This window comes from Oryctolagus cuniculus, chromosome 2, assembly GCF_051225735.1.
Source record: "Oryctolagus cuniculus isolate XC-2025 breed Fujian yellow rabbit chromosome 2, ASM5122573v1, whole genome shotgun sequence".
In the NCBI taxonomy this organism is placed as follows: Eukaryota; Metazoa; Chordata; class Mammalia; order Lagomorpha; family Leporidae; genus Oryctolagus; species Oryctolagus cuniculus.
The window spans coordinates 30,611,457-30,633,709 of record NC_142868.1 but is presented as its reverse complement, the minus strand read 5'-3'; the positions used below and the strand labels follow the sequence as shown (position 1 = coordinate 30,633,709).

Here is a 22,253-nt window from a genome sequence, read left to right as displayed (position 1 = left end):
TAATTTCTGCATTTTGAGAGTTGTGTTTTTCAGATTGCACAGTAAATGAAACTAATGAAAATGTAGCTTAGAACAACCCTTTCTCCTTGATCCAAGCCATGAAATGCTTTTGCTATTTTAGGCTCAAATTTCGATTATTCTCCATCCAACAGGTAACTAATTAAATATTTATTGCCAGACACTGTTCTAAAATCTTTTTTGCATAATCACTCTTCATTCTACAGAAAACCTTATTAGGTAGACATTGTTATCATCCCTGCTTACAGATGACAACATAAAGCTTAGGAAGAGAAAGGGCTTTGCCTAAGCCCATACATCATAGTCCATGGCAACTCTGTGATCTGTGGTAATTACTGGGGCCTGTGTTCTAGGACTTTAGACTTTAGTGCTGCAGGTAAAATCATCATTCTCCAAATTCTATCCATATCTTTATTAATAAAACTCTGCTTACTTTTTGTTAAGTGCTCTGTGGGTTTATCAGAAAAATAATTTATAGGACGAATATAAAGGAATATTACATGTCTTTGCAGGCAAAGAATACCAATCAAATCAAGAGTATTAATGAAGTATAAGTATGATCAAGTTTAATATTGTAGATAACAGATGAATTCAAGATAGTAACCAGCATGTATTGTGTACTTGCAGCTCATGTGGGATGCTGTTTTATAAGTCTTATATATTTCACTTGTTTAGTCCTAAGAGAAATAAATTTTAATATGAAGTATGTCATCCTCATTTTATAAAAGACTAAACAGTGCTTTAGGGAATTTAAATAACTTAATCAAGGTCCAGAGTTAAAAGGTGGAGAAACCTGGGTTGGAATTCAAATGTCATGCAGGCTACACTGCTGCTTGGTAGGAATTAATGAAGTAAGGGATGAGATAACAAGAAGCCTCATGGATGTGGTGGTTCTGCACTTGTGAGTCTTGAATTCCCCTAAAAGGAAAGAAAAGACTACATACAGGGATTTCAATTTGAAAAAAATCTTCTACCTCTTCAAAAAAAAAAAAAAAAATCTTTGAGGCTGATGCCAATTGCGTACTCTAGCTCCATATTTCTTTTTTATTATGGTAAAAATCATGTATCACAAAATTTAATGTCATAACAATTTTAAATGTACAGTGCAGTGATGTTCTATATATGTTTTTGTTGTGAAATACATCTCCGCAACTTTATCATCTTGCAAAACTGAAATTCTTTTTTTATTTTTTATGATTTATTTATTTATTTGAAAGGCAGAGTTACAGAGAGAGAGGGAGAGACAGAGAGGTCTTCCATTTGCTGGTTCACTCCCCAGATGGATAGGAAATGAGAAGAGCTGGAACTCCAGCTGGGGTCTCAGGCATCCCTACTATACCATGGCGCCAGCCCCTGAAGCTGAAATTCTCTACTTATTGACTGACACCCACCTCTCTGTTCATCCCTGATCATTACCCTTCTAGCGCCTGTGAATTTAAGTACTTTAGGTGCCTGATAGAATTCTTTGGTATTTTCCTTTTTTGTAACTAGCTTGTTTCAGCTTAGCATAATGTTGTCAGAATTCCTCCAAATCATAGCATATGACAGGATTTTCTTCCTTTTCTTTTTTGTTATGGCCTAATAGAATATTTTTATTTTTCACTTAACAATGTTACTGAAATACGGTATGTATACCAAGAAATGCATGATAATGATAAATGAGTTTTTTTGTCCTCTGAGCACACCTAAAATCAACACCCAAATAAAGAACAAAATATTGGTAACTCAAGAGTCCTTACTATCCCTCCATCTCCATTTTTTTTTAACATGAAGAAAGAAGAGTATATTTCCACTTACATGGTATGATTCAGTGAAGCGAAAATTTAGAAATGCCAAATAATATGTCATCCACACCATTTTTAGATTCTCTCTCTATATTACTTTCACAAATAAGAGAAAACATGGCATTTGTCTTTCTGGGTCTGGCTTATTTTACTTAGCATAATGATCTCCAGTTGCATTCATTTAATATTCCAGTGTGTGTTTTAATTTTGTTTACTCTTCTGCTGTGGAGATTTGGGTTGTTTCCATAACCCTACTCCTTTTGTACCACATTTAGAGTTAAACCTCTAAGATTATGGTTAGGTATACTTTTAAATTAGTACTTTCTCTTCTAGTGAAGTAGTTTTTACCATCACTCTTGACAGCTTACATGGGCGATGGATATTTATTTTTGTCATATTTGATTCTTCACTTTTGTCTTCATATTATTGCAGTATGTCAGATGTTCTGTAGTTTCAATTCAGTTGCCCTTGGCAGTGATATGTGCAAAGTAAAATTTAGTAAACTAAATGTTAACGTTGCTTGATATAGTAATTTCAGAGATGTTTCCCATTAATTTGTTATTGTCTTTTAAATATCAGGAAATTCATGTAAATTAATATCAGCTTCAATTTTTAATCACTTATTTGGACACATACTCCCATAATGAAACTAAAAGGTGTTGTAATTTGAACTTGTGAGACATTTACAAAGCATGTGCTTATACATAGCTTGACAAAGGAGATACAAACCGTTATGTATTTAATCTTTCTCTTCTATGAAGTCAGTTGTGTAGCTATTAGGAGGCATTACAGGTAATAGCACAGGTTGTAGAATCCACATCTTAGAATTCTGGCTCCACTGTTTCTTTGTGGTGTGACCTTGGGCATGAGGTTTTCTTCTAAAGCAGCTGTGAGGATTAGATGGGCTCCTTCAGAGATGGTTTGTGAACACATCACAACTACTGGCTAATTTAGCAATATAAGTCTGTGGAATAATGAAAGAGGGTGCATGGGGAAGGAGTAGGAGTAGTGGTCAAGGTAGAGAACATGGGGAGAGAGAAGGTCAGACCTGTGGGTGACCACAGTTAAAAAGACATGATCAGATTGAGGGAACTGAACTTCCTGTGAGGGGATAATGTTGCCACATGATAAGGCAGGTGATGGTAGATGAGAGGGATACCAGATGACCAATTTCACACTTTTATTGAGGGCTAAGCAATCAGGCTAGAACAATAAAGTAGGAGTCTTGACCTTCAACCTTTTGCAATCTGCTCTATATTGTGAGATGGAGTAATATGTAAACAAGCATATTTTCTCTAAACCACTTCCTCTTCTGTGTGGTTGTGGGGGAATAGTCAAAGAAGAATATTTTGTCTTTATGAATACTTGCTGAAGTTAATATCTCATTATTAAAGAATGATTTTGCTTGATTTGAATGGCAACTTATTTCTCATGACTATGTTTTATATTAGGCAAAGGTGGATTTCTGTAATATCTGTAGCTTGAACTAATTATTTTAGCATGTTATGCATATGGATACTTTTAATTTTACAAGGAATTAGCTGTTTCTGCATACTAAATTGAGGGCAGGAACATTTTTTTTTTTTTTAAATCATCTGTAGTGCCAGGCACCATATGGGGAGCCAATTGATTATAGAGAGTTGGAGTTAAAATTTTACTTGAGATTTCTACCATAGATATCATTGTAGGGGGTCATAAATCACCTTTCCTGTCCACTAGTGCCACTCAGTTGTTGAGACCACCAAAAACATGTTTTCATATGTTTCTGAATATAATCCTGTGACATAGTTCAACTGTGGGACTTGGGTCCCATGACTCTGGATAACAGTAAACTCTCATTTTATTTTATTAGAATCTGTGAGATTTGTAGTGATAACATTCATTTAACAGCCAATTTTTTTTTTTTTTTTAGATATTTTCAGCCCTGTGATCCTCTGGTTGTTAAGCCTATTGTTTCATCCCTAAAGTTGTTTCTGACTTTATTATGATGATTTTTTTAATTTTGAATAGGTTAATTGTATGACTGAATTGCATTGTATTATGCTAATTTTCCTTCATAAGATATTAGAATCAGGCAAAGTGATTACAGACTTATTAGGATTGACTATTGAATGATCTTGTGGCTTAATCAAGTGACCATGGCTGCCATTTGTTTCTTTTCCTAGCTCAGCTAAGGGATATAACACAAAGCTCCACTGGTAATCAGTGGAGTGGGCTACTTGTGATGGTTTTCCTTACTTGAGGCATTAGACAGGGAAGGCTGTCCCAACCTATTTAGTTTTTTAAAAACCCAACAAATAGTTTGGTAAATTTCTAGCCAACCTACTCTATCCAACTCCTGATTTCAGGACCTCTCAATGTTTAGATAGAGCAGAGAAATAGGCCTTTGCATTTGTTTTTGTTCTTTACCTTTGTGGTGACTTAAGCAAAATTTTAATACTACTTGTGCTTTCTACTTGCATTACATCATCTCAAAGCCAGGAAGAAGTCATTCAGCGGTTATTTATTGTGTGTCTTCTATGTGCCTGACAGTGTTCAAACTTAAAAGCTAGAACAGTGACCAGTAGACAAGATTTCTGCCCTCTTGGGGCAGTTGGTAGCTATCAGGTAGTGAATCACAAGGTATATTTGTTTGCATGGAGAAGATACATTTGAGTACAGATCTACTTAAGTGATGGAATGAAGCATGGGTATGTGTTAGAGAAGAGGGCTTGAAAGAGATGGAAGCTCTGAGAGGTAAAGCCATGAGTTAGGTAAAGGATTGAGGTCAGCACATAAGCTGTAAAGTAATGGAAGAAAAAGTGAGGAAGATGAGGTTGGGAAGTCGCATGGAGAGATATGGTATTACTTTTGTTACAAAAATAATTATTCTGGCTCTTTTATTGAGAATCTTCTGTTTGGGAGGTACGGGACCAAAATAGAATCAGGACTATCAATCCAGTAGACTATTGGCAGTGGTTTAAGGTAATATGGTGTCTTGGATTAGGTTGTGAGCAGGGGAGGAGATGAGAAGCAGTGGGATTTGGAACATATTTGAAGGTAGAGTTCAATGATATCATATTTAGTAAATGACATGGCAAGGAGGTAGATAGCAGATGTTCCTGAATATTGCTTTCCTGTTCCTTTTACTTCATAATTGAAATGGCTCAGGATCAAATGGGCATATACACAACCACATCTCAATTCCAACTATTTGTATATTCTCTAAACATGTATTGGGTATGCATCATGCACTGTGTATGTAAACAATTAATTTGATTGGCATTTATTGGCAGTTACGTGGGCAGGTCGTATTCTTGGCAGAGTATGTTGTGGGTAATAAAATAATAATGATAAATACTTAGCATTTGTCATGTGCCAATTGGTGTTGTATGTACTTTTCATATATTAACTCATTTAATTCTCAGAACAACCCTTATGAGGTAGATACTATTACACTCCCATTTTCCTGATGAGAAAACTAAGAGCTTAAATACTCACACAAGCTCACTAAGTTAGTGTGTGGAGTAACTGAGAATTAACCTAAATTGTTTGCCTTTAAGTCTTGTTTACCATGCGATGCTTTGGGAGAAGCAGCTATGATTAAAAATAGTCATTATGATCTGAATATCTATATTTATCTATCTATATATATCTATATCTGTATCTAGATATCTAGATATATTCCCCCAAAATGCATGTGTTGAAAACTCCCAAGGTAAAGGTGTTAGGAGGTGGGACCTGGGCAAGAATTTGGCATAGTAGTGACGATGCCACTTAGTAAGCCCACAACCTGTGTTTTAGTTCCTGGGATAGTGCCCTGGCTCTGCCTTTGATATCAGCTTCCTGCAAATGCATACCCTGGGAGGCATGGCAGTTGGGTTCCTGCCACTCACGTTGGAGACCCAGATTGAATTCTAGGCTCCTAGCCTTGACCTGACCCATCACCAACTGTTGAGGTCATTTGAGTAGTGAACCACTGGTTGGAAGGTCTGCCTGTTGTCTCTCTGCCTTTCAAATAAAATTAAAATAAATAAAACTCTTTAAATATTTAAAAATATAAGGCACTTAGGAATTGATTAGGTGATGAAGTAATAGTATTAGTTACCTTACACAAAGCCTGAGGAAGCTTGTTAGCTGTCTTGTCTTTCAGCCATGTGAAGACACTTAAAAGCCTTGAACTATGAAGAATTGACCCCCACCAGACATTGCCTTGATCTTTGATTTTCCAATCTTCAGAACCACCAGCAATAATTCTATTGTTTATAAATCCTGTCCAAGGTATTTTGTTACAGCAATCCAAATAGGCTCAGATAAAGGAATAACTGTTGTAGGAATAGGGGAAGATAATGTGTATCTGTTGCTCAGTAGAGACGTTTTGAAGGAAATGGCATTTGCATTAGACCTCAAAGAATAGAGAAAATTTCAGCCATGAGAAATTTTCACCACAGAATGACTGTGGTTTTGAAAAATATAGTGATAGAAATGTATGTTGCTAAGCATCACTGTGCGTGTGTGCTAGGACTGCTTTAACACTTAATGATGGGTTATTGCATTTAATCTTCACTGATGCTGTACCTTTGAGTGTGCCGCTCCCCCGCGGAAGTGGGGAAAGTGGCAGGGGGAACCGCCCTTCCATTTTGTTTCCATTTTGTATGAAAAGATTTGGAGACACCAATGTGGACATGGGATGGAAATGGAGAAGGTGGGATCTGAACCTAGGCTGACTTCAGACTCATGTGCAATTGTGTTAGTAATAGCATTTCATCTAAGGGGAAAAGAGTAATGACTCTTTGTGGAGATGGTAAATAATTTAGAATTGAAACTACAAAATTTGTTGAACATTCCAGTTACTATTCGATGGTTATAAAAATAAATATTCACTGGCACTGCTCTCTGCTGTTGTTCCTGTACCATATACAGATCCATAGAATGTCACTTGGAGAGTCAATTGGATGTCAAAGTGTGGAGGACTATAATTTCATATTAGAATTTGCACCTTTAGACTTTTTATCAAGTTAGGCATTCCAGTTTCTTTGTACCTAATGATCTACTTGGTGGTAGAGCCTCTGTGAGAAGACTGGACTAGGGAATGTCCTTGGTCATTTAAAAGTCATGTGATTGGAGGACAGCGCTGGCAGTTAAGTATAGAGAGGATTCTGTGGCCTATGGAAGAAGAGCTGCTTCCATATTCCAAAAATGAATCAGGCTCACTAGCCAAGTTCAGCATGGTGAATGGGAGTAGAAACAGATGGTTTTGGATTGAGCATTTGAAATGGTTTTCCTTTACTCTGCCACCAGGAAGTTTATGAAGATTCCCCCTAGGAAGGGAAACTCTTTGTGTATTAAGACACAAGAACACACACGAAAAACCAACAACATAGACATTTCAACTTCTTCTGCCACCTCTGCTGACTTCTTCCAACCCCTAATACATGTCCCAAATATTTTGCAAAGTTCCAAGGTACTGTTATTGACCTATAGAGATAGGAGTAATTCATTCTGTTTTAAGGGGTCATTAGGAAGTCTTCACACAGGAGGTAATACTTGACTTTGCAGATTTTACATGGCGTATAGGAAAGCATATATAGCATATGTAAAAGGAATGGGGCTATTGGGCAGCTTGTTGCCTCAGCAGAATGATGATAATAACCAACGTGAGTGAAGATTGTTGATAGATTCACCAGTTGAATGTGATCCTGGAGTTAGTACATAGGAACACCTATCTCGTAGGAAATATAAACCAGAAATGGTGTCTGGCACATAATTGCTATTTTTCATCAGAAGTACCTGATGTTATTATTAGAGACCAGAATGTGACGTGGGCCCTAAGAAGCTTAGACTTTAAATCTGTTGGGGATGTGAGTGACATGCCATGGTTAAATTTGTGGGAGTTTACTGATACTTGGAGTCTGGCCTGAGAGATTTAGTCAGAGGCCATTGCAGTCATCTAGGCAAGAGGTGCAATGAGAGTATGATCCAGGGTAAAGACAATGAGGATGGAGGAGTGTGTTGGACAGTGCAGTTGCCAAAACAGCATACCACAGACTAGCTTAAACAAAAACGAATATTTTGTCATAATTCTGGAAGCTGAGATGTCCAAGATCAAGTTGATGGTTGTTGGTTCCTGGAGTGGGCCCTCTTCCTAGCTTGCAAAAGGCTGCCAACTTGTTGTGTCCTCATACAGAGGACAGTAGGGGGAGAGTGAGCTCTCTAGTGTCTGTTATAAAGGATTAGTATTATCATACAGGGTGCCATCTGTATGACCTCATTTTACCTTAATTACTTCCTTGGAGAACCTCTCTCCAAACAGAGTCACATTGAAGGTTATGGTTTCTGTATATGAATTTTGGAGGAACACAGTTCTGTTCATAGCAAAGAGTAAAATCAAGAGCTTGCCTCCTGACTTGAATGTGAGGATGACCTTGAGATTGCTCTGTGGGCTTCAGATTTGGGTGAGTGAGTGAGTGAGGCTGCCACTATGATGGTAGACAAGGTCCGGGAGGTTTCTAGTGTGCAGGTGTTGTATTTCATTGAAATATTTTTTCCTAATAAAGATTTTGTGAAGGTTAGTAAGCCAGAATATGATTTTCTGTAGCTTGTTCTACCCAAAAATAACATGCTTTAATTATAGATCATCTTTCAAATCCATTTCCGTGAACTTTTTGAAGACTGCACATAAAATTTACCCTCCTAAGTAATTATGAACTTGATAAATGACTCCTTGTATGTATGGACTTCGAAAATTTTCGCACCAAAAGAAACATCCTTTAATTCCATTTACCACAAACATTTGAAATGCCTTGAATCTACTTATTGTTCTGTTGACAGTGACTATATCAGTTTGTGATGTGCTCCAAAAATAGTACTTTTATTTACAAAGAATTGTTTGAAACTTGAGTGGTTTGTCTGAATCTGAGAATTAGGACTTCAAATGGTGTTGTTTCACTTTTTTTTTTTTTTTAACATTTGGCAGTTTAGGTGATACCACACCAAGACGTTTCCTGCCTTTCATCTCTTGTTTGTATTTTGCTTCTCTGCTCCAACAGCATGACTTGAACAAGATGTCGGTTTTCCCTCTTATTGTATACCTGTTTGTCAGTGTTTGCTAATATTTCTAAATAGTTGAGGAAATAGTTTATGGACAATTGTCCTGTAAAACACGCAGAGTCCTAGTAGTGCCTTTTGGAGAGCTGTTGCAAGATGTGATTTCCAGAGCGATTGCACTGAAGCTCGGTGAGAGGCATTTACCTTATTTGGGTGTGTCTGATTGCTTCAGTGTGTGTTATGTATGTTATGTACTTTTAGCTTTTATTGAAGTATGATATACTGAGAATTGGATATATGCATTCTCATAAACTAAACACACCCATATAACCTGCATCTAGATGAGTTGACTTTTTTAAAAAGTTTAATTATGTTGTTTGGCAGAAAAATGAACCCACATGAATCTGCTTCATGGAGGAAATTGTGACCTTTGAAGTTTTTCCTTTTACTTTCGTATTAGCGTGTTTCCTATTATGAGATGTGTTTAAGAATTAACTAACCCTTCAACTAGTTTTATCATATATTGCTGTTAATTGTTTATTTATAATACTGCCTGTCTTTTTGTAAAGAAAGATAGTAACCTGAGAAATATGTGCTAGCTGCTCTTTGAGTCTTTGAAGGAAAGTTTACTGAAGGACAAAGTTATTTATATTTAGTTACTTAAGTAAAATTTGACTTGGATTACCACCTGCAACACATGTGTCCCGCATGGGAGCCAGTTCGATTCCTGGCTGCTCCACACGGTCCATCTCCCTGTTATGTAGCTGGGAAAGCAGCTGAAGATGGTCCAAGTGATTGGGCTCCTGCACCCATGTGGGAGACGCTGATGAAGCTCATGGTTTTGACCTGACCCAGCCTAGCTTTTACAGTGATTTTGGCAATCAACCAGTGAATGGAAGATCTCTCACTCTTTCTCTCCTTTTCTGTAATTCTGCCTTCAAATAAATCAATCAATAAATCTTTTTTAAAATAAAAATGAACTAAAACTTGGAAATCAAAAGAATGTCTTTCAGTACCTTGTTGGAACTCTTTTTTAACAGACCCAAACTAAGGATATATAATTCTTTTTTTTTAAAGATTTTATTTATTTTATTTGAGAGAGAGAGTTACAGACAGTGAGAGGGAGACAAAGTTCTTCTGTTTGTTGGTTTACTCTCTAAATGGCTGCAATGGCCAGAGCTGCGCCGATCCGAAGCCAGGAGCCAGGAGTCTACCACGTAGGTGTGGGGGCTCAAGGACTTAGGCCATCCTCTACTGCTCTCCCAGGCCACAGCAGAGAGCTGGCTTGGAAGAGGAGCAGCCGGGACTAGAACCGGAGTCCATATGGGATGCTGGCACCGCAGGTGGAGGATTAACCTACTGCGCCACGGCTTCGGCCCCTATAATTCTAATTCTAATTCCTGTGGTTATCTTGGCTACTTACTCTTTGAGCCTTGTTACACACTAGGCAAGTTATCTTATAGACTTTTTAAAAAAAATTTTTTTTGACAGGCAGAGTGGACAGTGAGAGAGAGAGAGACAGAGAAAAAGGTCTTCCTTTTCCCGTTGGTTCACCCCCCAATGGCCACTGCAGCCAGTATGCTGTGGCCAGCGCACTGTGCTGATCTGAAGCCAGGAGCCACGTGCTCCTTTTCCTGGTCTCCCATGCAGGTGCAGGGTCCAAGAACTTGGGCCATCCTCCACTGCACTCCCAGGCCACAGCAGAGAGCTGGACTGGAAGAGGAGCAACCGGGACAGAATCCATCTGGCGCCCCGACCGGGACTAGAACCCGGTGTGCCGGCGCCGCAGGCGGAGGATTAGCCTATTGAGCCGCTGCGCCAGCCTTAGATTTTTGTCCAGTAGAAAAGATAAATCTGAATGCTATAATTTTCTTCGTCAGTAGAACATTAGCCATTTTTAAAAAGATTTGTTTATTTGGAAGGCAGAGTTTACAGGGGTAAGAGGAGAGAGAGAGAGAGAGAGAGAGAGAGATCTTCATCTGCTGATTCATTCCCCCAAGTGGCCACAACAGCTGGAGCTGGGCCAGTCTGAAGCCAGGAACCAAATGCCTCTTGTGTTTCTGCCATGTGGGTAGTCTTCCATTGCTTTCCCAGGTGCATTAACAGGGAGCTGGATTGGAAGCGGATCAGCCAGGACTCACACGTGCCCATATGGGATGTCAGCATGGCAGGAAGCGGCTTTACTCATTGTGCCACAGTGCAGACTCCAACATTAGCCATTTTAAAAAAACTAACCTGGCTATCTGATTCCGAAACTTAAAAAAGAAGCAACAACAGCTTTTCTGAAGGAGAGTATAATCCTGTTACACAAATGCTCGTGGAACCAGCCTTACGATCCTGTTATTTAGTTGGTTGGATAACACGTTTGACACATGTTCATTCTGTGGTTGCCTGAGAGTCACCATTTAGCCTTTTGAAAATGATAGTTTGATATTCCCATACTGTTTCTGTCCTGTTTATTCACACTGTGCCCAGGGATTGACTTTCTAGGGCATGCAAGGCAATGCACAGCTTCCAAACACTGCATTGTCCTAGTTTCTTTTCTGTTTCTTCAGAGAAAGTTGATAGGGCAAAACTAGATTTTAAAAATTAAAAAATCCTAATAAATTACTTTTATTTTTTTTCCTAGGCTTAAGAACATAAAGTAGTCATTGTGGAAAATAACATTTTGAGAAACTTTTCTGTTGCAAGTGATAGAAGAAAAACGAATAGAGAAGTGCATCCTCTTGTGTGTGTATCTCACTGTGCTACTTTTGATAACTCAGCTTAGGAATGAAGCCACCATTATGTCCTCAGTCAGTGAAATAAATGTTGATATCAAAGATTTCCTAATGAGTATTAATTTGGAGCAGTATCTCTTACATTTCCACAAGTTTGGTTTTTATACTGTGAAGGACTGTACAACAATCAATGATACTGTGCTGCACAAAATTGGAATATCGCCCACAGGACACCGTAGGAGAATACTTAAACAGTTACAGATAATCTTGTCAAAGATGCAAGATATCCCAATATATGCAAATATTCATAAAACAAAGAAGAATGATGACACTTCAAAGGATTGCCATGCTCCACCTTCTGATCGGAACACCTGCAGAGAAATTTCCAACTCTGATAGTACTCACACACCTAGCTCAACACAGTTGGAGGCTGTTACACAAAGTCTTCATCAAAATGACATTGGTATGGAACATAGCCAGTCTCTTAAATCAGATGATAAGCTGTCTCTTCCTAAACGTGACTTCCCCGTTCCAGATCAAGAACCACGCCTGAATTTGGGTTCTTCTCATGATAGTTCATTTGGTAGTGAAAATATTAAAATAGAATCTTTGATTGCAAAGAAGACTGTGGATTGTACAATTGAGCAACAAACAGAAAAAGTTGATTCAATATTGGAGACTATCAGCAAGCTTCCTAGTATTGACCCTGAATGTCTTTCTTCCCTTGGCTCCTCAACATCAGATGCAAATTCTGTAAATGGATCCAATGGCTTAGTAGAAGCATCACCTCCATCCCCATTCTTTCAGTTTCAAGGAGAAATGGTTGTGAATGATTTGTACATACCGTCATCACCAAACTTGGCACCGATGAGAAGTCGCAGCAAGTTGGTTTCGAGACCATCTCGCTCTTTTCTGCTAAGACATCGGCCTGTACCAGAGATTCCAGCGTCAACAAAAGGAATTTCAGGAAGGTAAGGATTTTTATGACAAACTATAAATATTCAATTTGTGACAATTTTGTTATTTTTATCAGTTATATTTTCAGTCTTTCTAAGTTGGACTTTGATTATTTACCTATTCAACAAATCTGTACATTACTCTCTTGTAAAATGTTTTTCCCTCATATTTGTTTTGTATATTATTTCTCAGAGTGAATTTTCAACTTATAACAGCCTAGGACTTTTTAGCGTTCTCCTGTTTAGTATGAGGAACATCCTTCCTCCTAACTCTATCTGAATGTTCCTTCCCCTGCCTTCCCTCACACCTGGTCTTCCGTGAGTGAAATTCTCCTATATGAATTTCTGATTCTCTCCCCACTAGATTTCTTGTTCTTTGGCAAGGGACACATTTTCTGTTTTTGCATTTCTACTTCCTGACACAATGCTTGGCATAAACAAACATCTATTGAACTAGGTTACCAGTCGCTGTGATATGTGGAAAGGGTGTAAAGAGATTGAATCTAAGAGCTTCCAGTCTAGTGGAGAAGCCAGATGTTGAAAGATAGTAACAGGTACACCATGAAGCAGGTCCACTGGCAACTCTAGCATCCAGTGTAAAAGCCAGACACCAAAAGACAGTAGCAGGTATACAGAGAGGCCAGGTGCAGCAGTAACTCTGATATCCCGAAGATGGCCGCTACTAACTAAAGGTAGGCTATTGTGTCTTTTGGTAGCTGAACAGTGAGAGTCCAGCCAAGAGTCTTCATTGGTTTCTCAAAGTTCCACTAACATACGTAGTTGTGATTTTTTTTTTTTTTCCAGGATGGGGTAGAGAATTACTTTTTCCACTTAGTGGTTTTTTTTTTTTTTTGACAGGCAGAGTGGATAGTGAGAGAGGCAGAGAGAAAGGTCTTCCTTTTACTGTTGGTTCACCCTCCAATAGCCGCCACGGTTGGTGCGCTGCAGCTGGCGCACCGCGCTTCTCCTGGTCTCCCATGGGGTGCAGGGCCCAAGCACTTGGGCCATCCTCCACTGCCTTCCCGGGCCACAGCAGAGAGCTGGCCTGGAAGAGGAGCAACCAGGACAGAATCCCGCGCCCTGACCGGGACTAGAACCCAGTGTGCCGGCACCACAGGCGAAGGATTAGCCTAGTGAGCCGCGGCGCCGGCCTAGAATGGTGTTTCTGCGATTCTCCTCTTCCCCCTTGAACTGTGGCTGCACCTGATTCTTGGGCCTTTGGTGATTGCAGTGTGAGTTGTCTTTACAAAGGAAAGGTCACAGTGTAGTAGTTCAAAGAGAAAACAGGGCAATTTGCAAGACTCTTAACTTAGTACCTCCTATTAGAGCATAAACTTTGAGAGCTGATTAATTAATTTGTATGTTGACATCTATAGTGCCAATAGCCAGGTTTGATATTGAGTAAATCAGTAGTAAGAATGCCATTTATTAAACAAGTGCTTATTTAAATTGCAATTTTCCATGGATTATCTCATCTTCATAGTGGCCCTGTGAGATAGGTAATGTTTATCTAATTATACTTATGAGAAAGCTGAGCCTTGGTAAATCTCCACTTGATAATTTGGGTTGTGAACTGGAAATTCATTGCAGTACATTTTACTCCAGAACTCACTTTCTTCACCACTGATTTACAAAATATTTTTAAAATGTTGATTTCATATACAAGGATTGGATTATTGTTTGGGATTGTAGAATGTCACTAATTTTTTGCTTGACACTTTGGTTTTCAATTATTTTAGTAATATGAACAGTTTATAATATGAACAGTTTAGTAATTTGAACAGTTACAGGAAAGTGAAAAATTGTTTTAAGATGTCAAAAGTTTTTGCCATATGAGAAATGACCACTGTGAATGCATGTGTTGAAAGTACATCTTTGCCTGAATAAGATTCTTTTGGAATCCATAAGGATAGCTTCAATTAAGAATATTTTATTTAAGCTTCAAACAATATGTACTATTTTTTATGCATTTTACGGAGAATATTTTGATGCTTATTTAGTTGTATTGAGTGGCAAAACTTCACCCCTTCCTGTTAAGGTCTGGCCGCACACATTAATTAAATTAAGACAAATTAATAGGGGAAAACAGATATTTATTTAATACAAAAAATACAATTTTGTGTGTCATAGGAACTTTCCTAATGAGATGAATACCCTTAGGAGGAGTTAGAGTGAAACATTGAGTACTGAATTGGACAGAGTAGTGTATTGTGAAAAAGTAGCTAAGTTATGTGGGGGAGGCTTGAAAAGATGGGTTATTTTCCCAAGGCCTGTACAGATTGTTTTCAGTCTCTACTTTTTGTCCTTGAGGATAAGGATGCTGTTCCTTTCACATGGGAATTGCCATCTCCTGCTTGGAAGAAACAGCGTTTAGGTCAGGGTTGATCTTTTTGCACCTGTTATTTTCAACACTTGAATTAAATGCCTTTAATTCAAAATAGTCCTTAAGCCAGAGTGGTATATTTTTAACTTCTTTAGTCACAAATGTAAGCTTTGTATAATATAAAAGAATTATTCTTCATATTGTGATTATGCATATTTGAAAACAAGAACAGTAATAACATTGAAGTTAGTAGTTGATAATTAAATACTATATATATATATAGCACTGTTTTCAGTGTGATTTTTAGGCTAGATTACCCACAGTAACTTTTCTTTTCTTTGTTTATGGTAATAAATGGAAACTATGCACTTGCGGTGCTCAGATCATAAAATGGCAAGTAAATTAGGCATCACTATTTTTACTTATGGTCCTCCCCTTTTATTGCAAACAGTAATTGCAAGATTTTAGAATGCTATAATAAGACTTTAAATAAAACTGTGGGTTCTGTAATCTAAGCTTCTCTTTATTCAAATAATACCTGCATATAATATTTCATGTATAACCTGATGTGCCAAGTAAAAATACTTCTTTATGGTCAGCACTTTTTTTTATTTAATAAATGTGAATTTACAAAGTGCAACCTTTGTATTGTTGTGGCCGCCCCCCAACCTCCCTCCCTCGCATGGTCCTCCCCTCTCCCACTTCCTCTCCCATCCCGCCCTTCATCAACTTTTATTTTCAATTACCTTCATATACAGAAGATCAACTTAGTATATACTAAGCAAGGATTTCAACAGGCTGCACTCACACAACCGCACAAGGCATAGGGTATTGTTCGACTAGTAGTGTTGTCTTTAAGTTTCATAGTAAAACACATTAAGGACAGAGATCCTACGTGGGGAGCATGTACCCAGTGACTCCCGTTGTTGATTTAACAATTGGTGCTCTTATTTATGACATCAGCAATCACCTGATGCTCTTGCCATGAGCTGTCTAGGCTATGGAAGCCCCTTGAGTTCACCAATTCTGAACTTGTTTAGTTAAGGCTGTATCACAGTGGAGGTTCCTTCCTCCCTCCTTGATGGCCTGTTCCTTCTGCTGGGGTCTTGTTCACCAGGATCTTTCATTTAGGTTGTTTTTGCCACCGTGTCATGGCTTTCCATGCCTGTGAGACTCTCATGGGCCTTTTAGCTAGATCCGAATGCCACAAGGGTCGATTCTGAGGCCGGAGTGCTGTTTGGGGCGTCTGCCATTCTATGAATCTGCTGTGTGTCCTGCTTCCCCCTCAGGATCATTCTCTCCCTTTTAATTCTATCCTTCATTATTTGCTTACACTGGTCTTATTTGTGAAATCTCTTTGACACTTACCCTATCTTTTTGATTGGTTATGTACTTATCACTTTACCAAGTGCGATGGCATTGGTACATGCCTTCTTGATAAGATTGAGTTGAAATCCCCTGGCACATTTCTAGTTCCACCATTGGAGGTAAGTCCGAGTGAGCATGTGCCGTATGGTCAGTACTTTTAATGTGATTTCTAATTAAACATTTCGTCCAGCTGTTAAAGGGATTGTAAGTGTTTTCCTGATGCAGGGCCTTTGGGCCTCTCTCCTGAACATGGACCCTTCCTCCCGGCCGATTATCTGGCACAACTGCATCTGAAGTCAAAAGTGGATTGTCTTTGTTCTTGCTTTGGGGTTTTCCTTGGATTCCAACCACTCCTCCTCTTTGGAGGACTAGGCAGGGTGGGCTGTGCTGCATCTTGAACCTTAAGGTCTTTTTGTCTCCTATCTCTTGAGAGCCAGATCTGAAGCAGACTTTCTGCACCAGCAGCTTCCTTATCCCTTTCCCCTTGAGATCTCCCTGGTTCCTTGGAGCCTTCTAAGCAAAGCCAGTCCAGCACTTTGTCAATGCCATGGGAATTATGGTCATGTCCTGTGGTCCTTCTCAGAGGAGTACTCTTATGTCATGAGGCAGAAAGGACAAATGTCATGAAGTTACTAAACCAGTACATTTCTTCTTTTCCTTTACAGTATAATGATTTTTGTACATTGTGCATGCAACTATTTTATCCTTGACAGAAATTGCAAATCCCTTGCTTTTAGGTGTAGTGCCTTGGAATGTTTTGAGGGAAAGGAACTGATAGTATGCAAAACTTCATGGGAAGTGTTTTTTTTTTTGTTTTGTTTTTTTTTTTTTTTTTTTTTTTTTTGACAGGCAGAGTGGACAGTGATAGAGAGAAAGGTCTTCCTTTACCATTGGTTCACCCTCCAATGGCCACTGTGTTGGTGCGCTGCAGCCTGCGTACTGCGCTGATCCAAAGCCCCAAAGCCAGGAACCAGGTGCTTCTCCTGGTCTCCCATGCGGGTGCAGGGCCCAAGCACTTGGGCCATCCTCCACTGCCTTCCCGGGCCACAGCAGAGAGCTGGCCTGGAAGAGGAACAACCGGGACAGAATCTATCCGGTGCCCCGACCGGGACTAGAACCCAGTGTGCTGGCACCGCAGGTGGAGGATTAGCCTATTGAGCCGTGGCGCCGGCCAAGTGATGGGAAGTTTTCACATAAGTGGGATCTAAACTGGAACCTCTAGTCTTTCTTGAACTTCTATAAAAAATTAAAATCTTATTTATGTTTAGCCTAGTGGTTAAATGTCTGTCTGCATTCCCATATCACGGTAACTGGGTTTATTTCCTGGGTTCCAACTCCTGACTATAGTTTGTTGTTAATGCGTACCCTGGGAGGCAGCAGGTGATGGCACAAGTAATTGGGCTCCTGCCATCCCTGTGGGAGACCTGCTTTGGCCTCAGGCATCATGGGAATTTGGCAAGTGAAAAGGTGGATGGGAGCTCTCTCTTTCTCTTTCTTTGTCTTTTTCTGCAGTGAATATGAAAAATATAGGAACTCATTACGCCTACTTCAAATTCATGAAAGATGTCACACTTCACGTTGCAGCAGAAAAATGCTTAGCAATTCTAAAATTGAGATTTTTTTTTCTTTTAAAATGATTTTGAATAGACTTTATTGAGAGCACTGGCTAATCTAATATTTATAAAATTCAAACATATAAATAATTATATTAAAAATTAAATTGTCAATAGATTTATTGTTAGAGAATGAAGGTAGCCATCTGCTCAATACTCTTTTTTTCCCCAGTATTCTTTACAACTTAAAATGCCATTATGTTTATACTTTAGTTTTAATGAAAAGCTCCATCTTGTTTGAAAAAATATTCATCTTACCTCAATTTTTGCTGGTACATTGAAAGAATTTTGTGATAATTATGTAGACTTATGTATTCCAGTCCTTTTGTAATGATCTTATCCAAAGGACAATTTTTGGAACTTCACCGAGTAAAACTTTTAAATCTGTGTATTGTAAATTTCACATTATTGGTGTCTACACTGTAGTTATCTCAAGTTTTCTGAATTTGGATTGCTGTGTGTTAGATTCTATGAAAACCTAAGGGTGCTTTCCAATTGCTGCCTGATTATTGTGATGATTTTCTTTTCTTTTGTGTTCAACTATGCAGTGACTTCTGGTCTGTTATCATTTGTGAGAACTGCATATTTTATTTTTTTAAATGTTTCTGTGAAATGATGAGCCATATATGGTATATAGTTGGTTATTATTGTTAACTTTTTTTTGTAGTATAGCTTCCTTGCCTAAGTTATAGGAAAGTGAAGTTCATAAAGGGAGATCTTTGATACTGTCCTTTGTGCCACTGCTTCTCTTGGCAATTTTAATGATTCAAAAAATGTGAAAGTGTCATCTCTATCTATGCTGACCATTCACTTTGGTAATCAGAGTTGTTCATTCCATTTTATAATTCAGGTTCTTTTAACAAAACCATTTTAATTATAATACCCAAGATTAGTTTGCCTGTGGTGACTACCATAACAGATCCTTGGACTGGGTTGTTAAACAATGGACATTTATTTTTGCACAGTTTTAGAGACTAAAAGTCTGCGATCAAGAGACTACCATCATTGGGTTCAGAAGAGGGCTCTTTTCTGGCTTTAGGGGTGCTTCCCTCTTGATGTCTGTTCCTAGGACTTTTTCTCAATGCTTAGGCTCAGAAAGAGCCATCTCTGCTGTGTTATGATCTTTTATAAGGTCATCAGTCATACTAGAATATGACCTCATTTATTTGTGATTACCTTAGAAAGACTTTATCTCCAAACAGAGAGCTTTGTGGTTTAGAACTTCATCATATGAATTTGGGAGAGAAGAAAATTCTGTCCATAATAATATTGTTTATTTTTTTACTTGCACAGAAATTTAATTCTCTATTTAAAGAATAAGACATAGTAATTTATTTGCAAAGGTTTTGCAGACATATTGCACAGGTAAAGGCTATTTATAGAAGCTTCTATAAATATACAGCCCATCGGAATACCTGCAGTTTCCTCCTGTTTTAAGGAAAAAGTGATTTTGGGTTTTAAAAAAAATAAAACTAACATGGGAAAATCACAAAATATTTATTACTAAGTTAATGAAACTCAGAATAATTTGTATCTTTTAATTTTTAGATTTTATTGTTAATTGATTTTGAAACGTTTATCTGTATTTGAACTTTATTAAAATGAGGTTTATTTTTTAAATTTCTCATTTTTGTAAGTTTGTAACTCAAGCTGTGGATATACATACTTTATTTCTTAAGTTCACTTTCATATTAGATGATTTTTAAATCTGCCTTTAGTAACATATGTACTCAGATAGGTTGACAGTGTTTGGAACATGGCTTCAGCAAGTCCTAGCTTGTTGAATGTTGTGCTGGTCTACAGCCTTGAAGGGGAAGGGGAGGGAATGTGATCCAGAGATGAAGACTGAGGTCATACTTCTCATGAATTTATGTGCATGAGGAGGCACCTTGTGGTGTTGGAGATAAGCTAGTAACTGTGGCTTCCTTGTTAGTGACTGTAGGTTGAGTCATCTTTAGGAAATAGTTTAAAAACCACAACAAAAACATTGAGACTAAATCATTTGTACTTTGGGAAATCTTAAATGTACAGAAAAGTATGTAAAATAGTTATAATACCATGTGCATTAATAATGACTATCTTGTCTTAGATTTTAGTTTGTTGAAAAATAATAAAAATCAGCTCACTCTCTTGTCTTTTCTGTGGGGAGCAACTGGGAGCAACTCGGACTAGACTAAGTTACTGGAATTAAGATTTATTCTATGCATCTGCTTTCCCACAATATGGCGCTGAGAAGGGAAACAGCTTCTACACAGCTGCCTCCAGTTCAACCAATAAACTGTGGGACCTGCTCCTGATTGGAGGAGAGCAGCGTACTCGGCGTGTGGGTAGCAGAGTTGGGATTGGTGGAAGAGGACTATAAAGGAGGAGAGAGACAACATGCACCAGGAACATCTAAGGGGAACATCTATCTGAAGGAACACCTGTGCAGCCCCCGAGAGAGCCAGCCGGCGGAGTGCCGCTCCCCTGCGGAAGTGGGGAATGTGGCAGGGGGAACCGCCCTTCCACGGAGGTGGAAGGGTCGGTAGCCAACCCGGGAAGAACCAGCAGCAAACCCGGGGAGGGCCGAGCAGACGAAAGAACAGTGCAGGGTCCTGTGTCGTTCCTCCACGAAGACGGGGAGCGACACTTTTCCTTCCATTACCAGAGCTAATAAATATTCTGAAATTGGTATTTATCCTGCTCATGCATGCTTTTGTACTTTTACTGCAGATACTGTAACATTGTTGTAGATGTTTCTGATGTGTAAAAATGATACGCTTTTACAACTTGGTATTTTACTCAATATTATTTTTGAGATTTGTTCTGTTGATGCCTGTATTTTATGCCACAATTGATGTTCAGTATGTTAAAAATTACTAATTTATTCTAGAGGTGGGAGAGAGAGAGAAATAAAGGAGAGTGCATGCTCCCGTCTATTCCTTCTCCCTATCATCTCTGATGGCTGGAGCTAGGGACACAATCTGGGCCTTTCCCATTTGTGGCAGGAATGCAGTTGCTTGAGTCTTCACTGCTGCCTTCAAGGATCTGCATTATCCACACAGTGGAGGGTGGAGAGGGGAACAAAGATACTCCTGATGTGGGACATGCGCATTTCAGCCACTAGGCCAAATATGTAAGACCGCTTGTGATAATTCACTTCTAGACAAATGAAAATATAAATTTCTAACCAAGAATTTTTAAAATTAAGTGTTGTGGTTTAGAATAGTTTATGGGGCTAGACTACCTAGGTTGAATCCCAGATTAGTTACTTAAGAGATGTGTGACCATGGGCAAGTTATTTAGTTGCTTTGTGTATTAATTTTTATTTTAAAAATACAGATGATCTTATTTCATGTTTTTGATTGTATATATGAGTATATATATATAATTGTACATATATACATATATAATTGTATACACACACACACACACATATATATATACACATATACTGTATGTATATGTAAAATGCTGATGCTGTGTATAGGATCTTGTAAGTGGTCAGTAAGAATTAGCAATATTACAGCCCAAAATATTTGGGACACACTTAGACTAAAGAAGTGTTTGTATGCCTAAAATTCAGATTTAACTGGGTGTCCTGTATATTTTTTTTCTGTAAAATTTATCAGTGGCCGGAGCCGGCGCTGTGGCACAGCGGGTTAACGCCCTGGCCTGAAGCGCCAGCATCCCCTATGGACGCCAGTTCTAGTCCTGGCTGCTCCTCTTCCTATTCAGCTCTCTGCTATGGCCTGGGAAAGCAGTAGAGGATGGCCCAAGTCCTTGGGCCCTTGCACCCATGTGGGAGACCTGGAAGAAGCTCCTGGCTTCTGGCTTCAGATCGGTGCAGCACTGGCTGTTGAGGCCATCCGGAGAGTGAACCATCGGATGGAAGATCTCTCTTTCTCTCTGCCTCTCCTCTCTCTGTGAAACTCTGACTTTCAAATAAATAAATAAATAAATCTTTTAAAAAAAATTAGCAATATTGTTAGCTTAAATTGCCAAAGATGTATAAAATTTGAGTAATGCTCCACTCAGAGGTTCAAGTGATTATTGGGTACTTGTTCTAATAATATGTAAATATGAGGAAACAACTGGAGACATTTAACATGTCAGGAATCTGGAGATTATGAACAAATAAAGGGTGAATTATTTTCTAATCCTTTGGTAAAATTCTCTGTTTCTCCCCAGCAAATGACAGTGTCTTATCCTGATAGTCACTTCCTTGATTTTAAATAAAATTTTAGCTCTAAAGTATTTCCTGAACATTATAGCCTGTTTGTGAATTATTGTTTTGAGATTTGTTTATTTCTTTGAAAGAGTTATTTATTTGAAAGAGATCTTTTATCTGCTGGTTTACTCTCCCAGATGGTGGCATTAGCCAGGGCTGGGCCAGTCCAATCCAAATCCAGGAGCCAGGAGCTTCATCCAGCTCTCCCATTGTGTGGCAGGTGCCCAAATACTTA

At 38.6% G+C, this 22,253-nt stretch overlaps 1 protein-coding gene across 17 annotated transcripts in view; it reads left to right on the top strand.

Annotated features, from left to right (window-relative positions):
- Positions 1–22,253, top strand: part of ARAP2 (ArfGAP with RhoGAP domain, ankyrin repeat and PH domain 2) — a 209,370-nt gene that overhangs the window by 4,662 nt on the left and 182,455 nt on the right. For 16 of the 17 annotated variants that reach the window (XM_070069629.2, XM_070069624.2, XM_089327077.1 and 13 more), the window contains one exon: positions 11,458–12,519. In XM_070069629.2, coding sequence (XP_069925730.1) covers positions 11,615–12,519 — 905 coding nt within the window. In that variant the 5' untranslated portion in view covers positions 11,458–11,614. Of the gene's footprint in view, positions 1–11,457; positions 12,520–22,253 lie in introns of those variants that run through there. The other variant, XM_089327082.1, reaches the window with a different exon arrangement.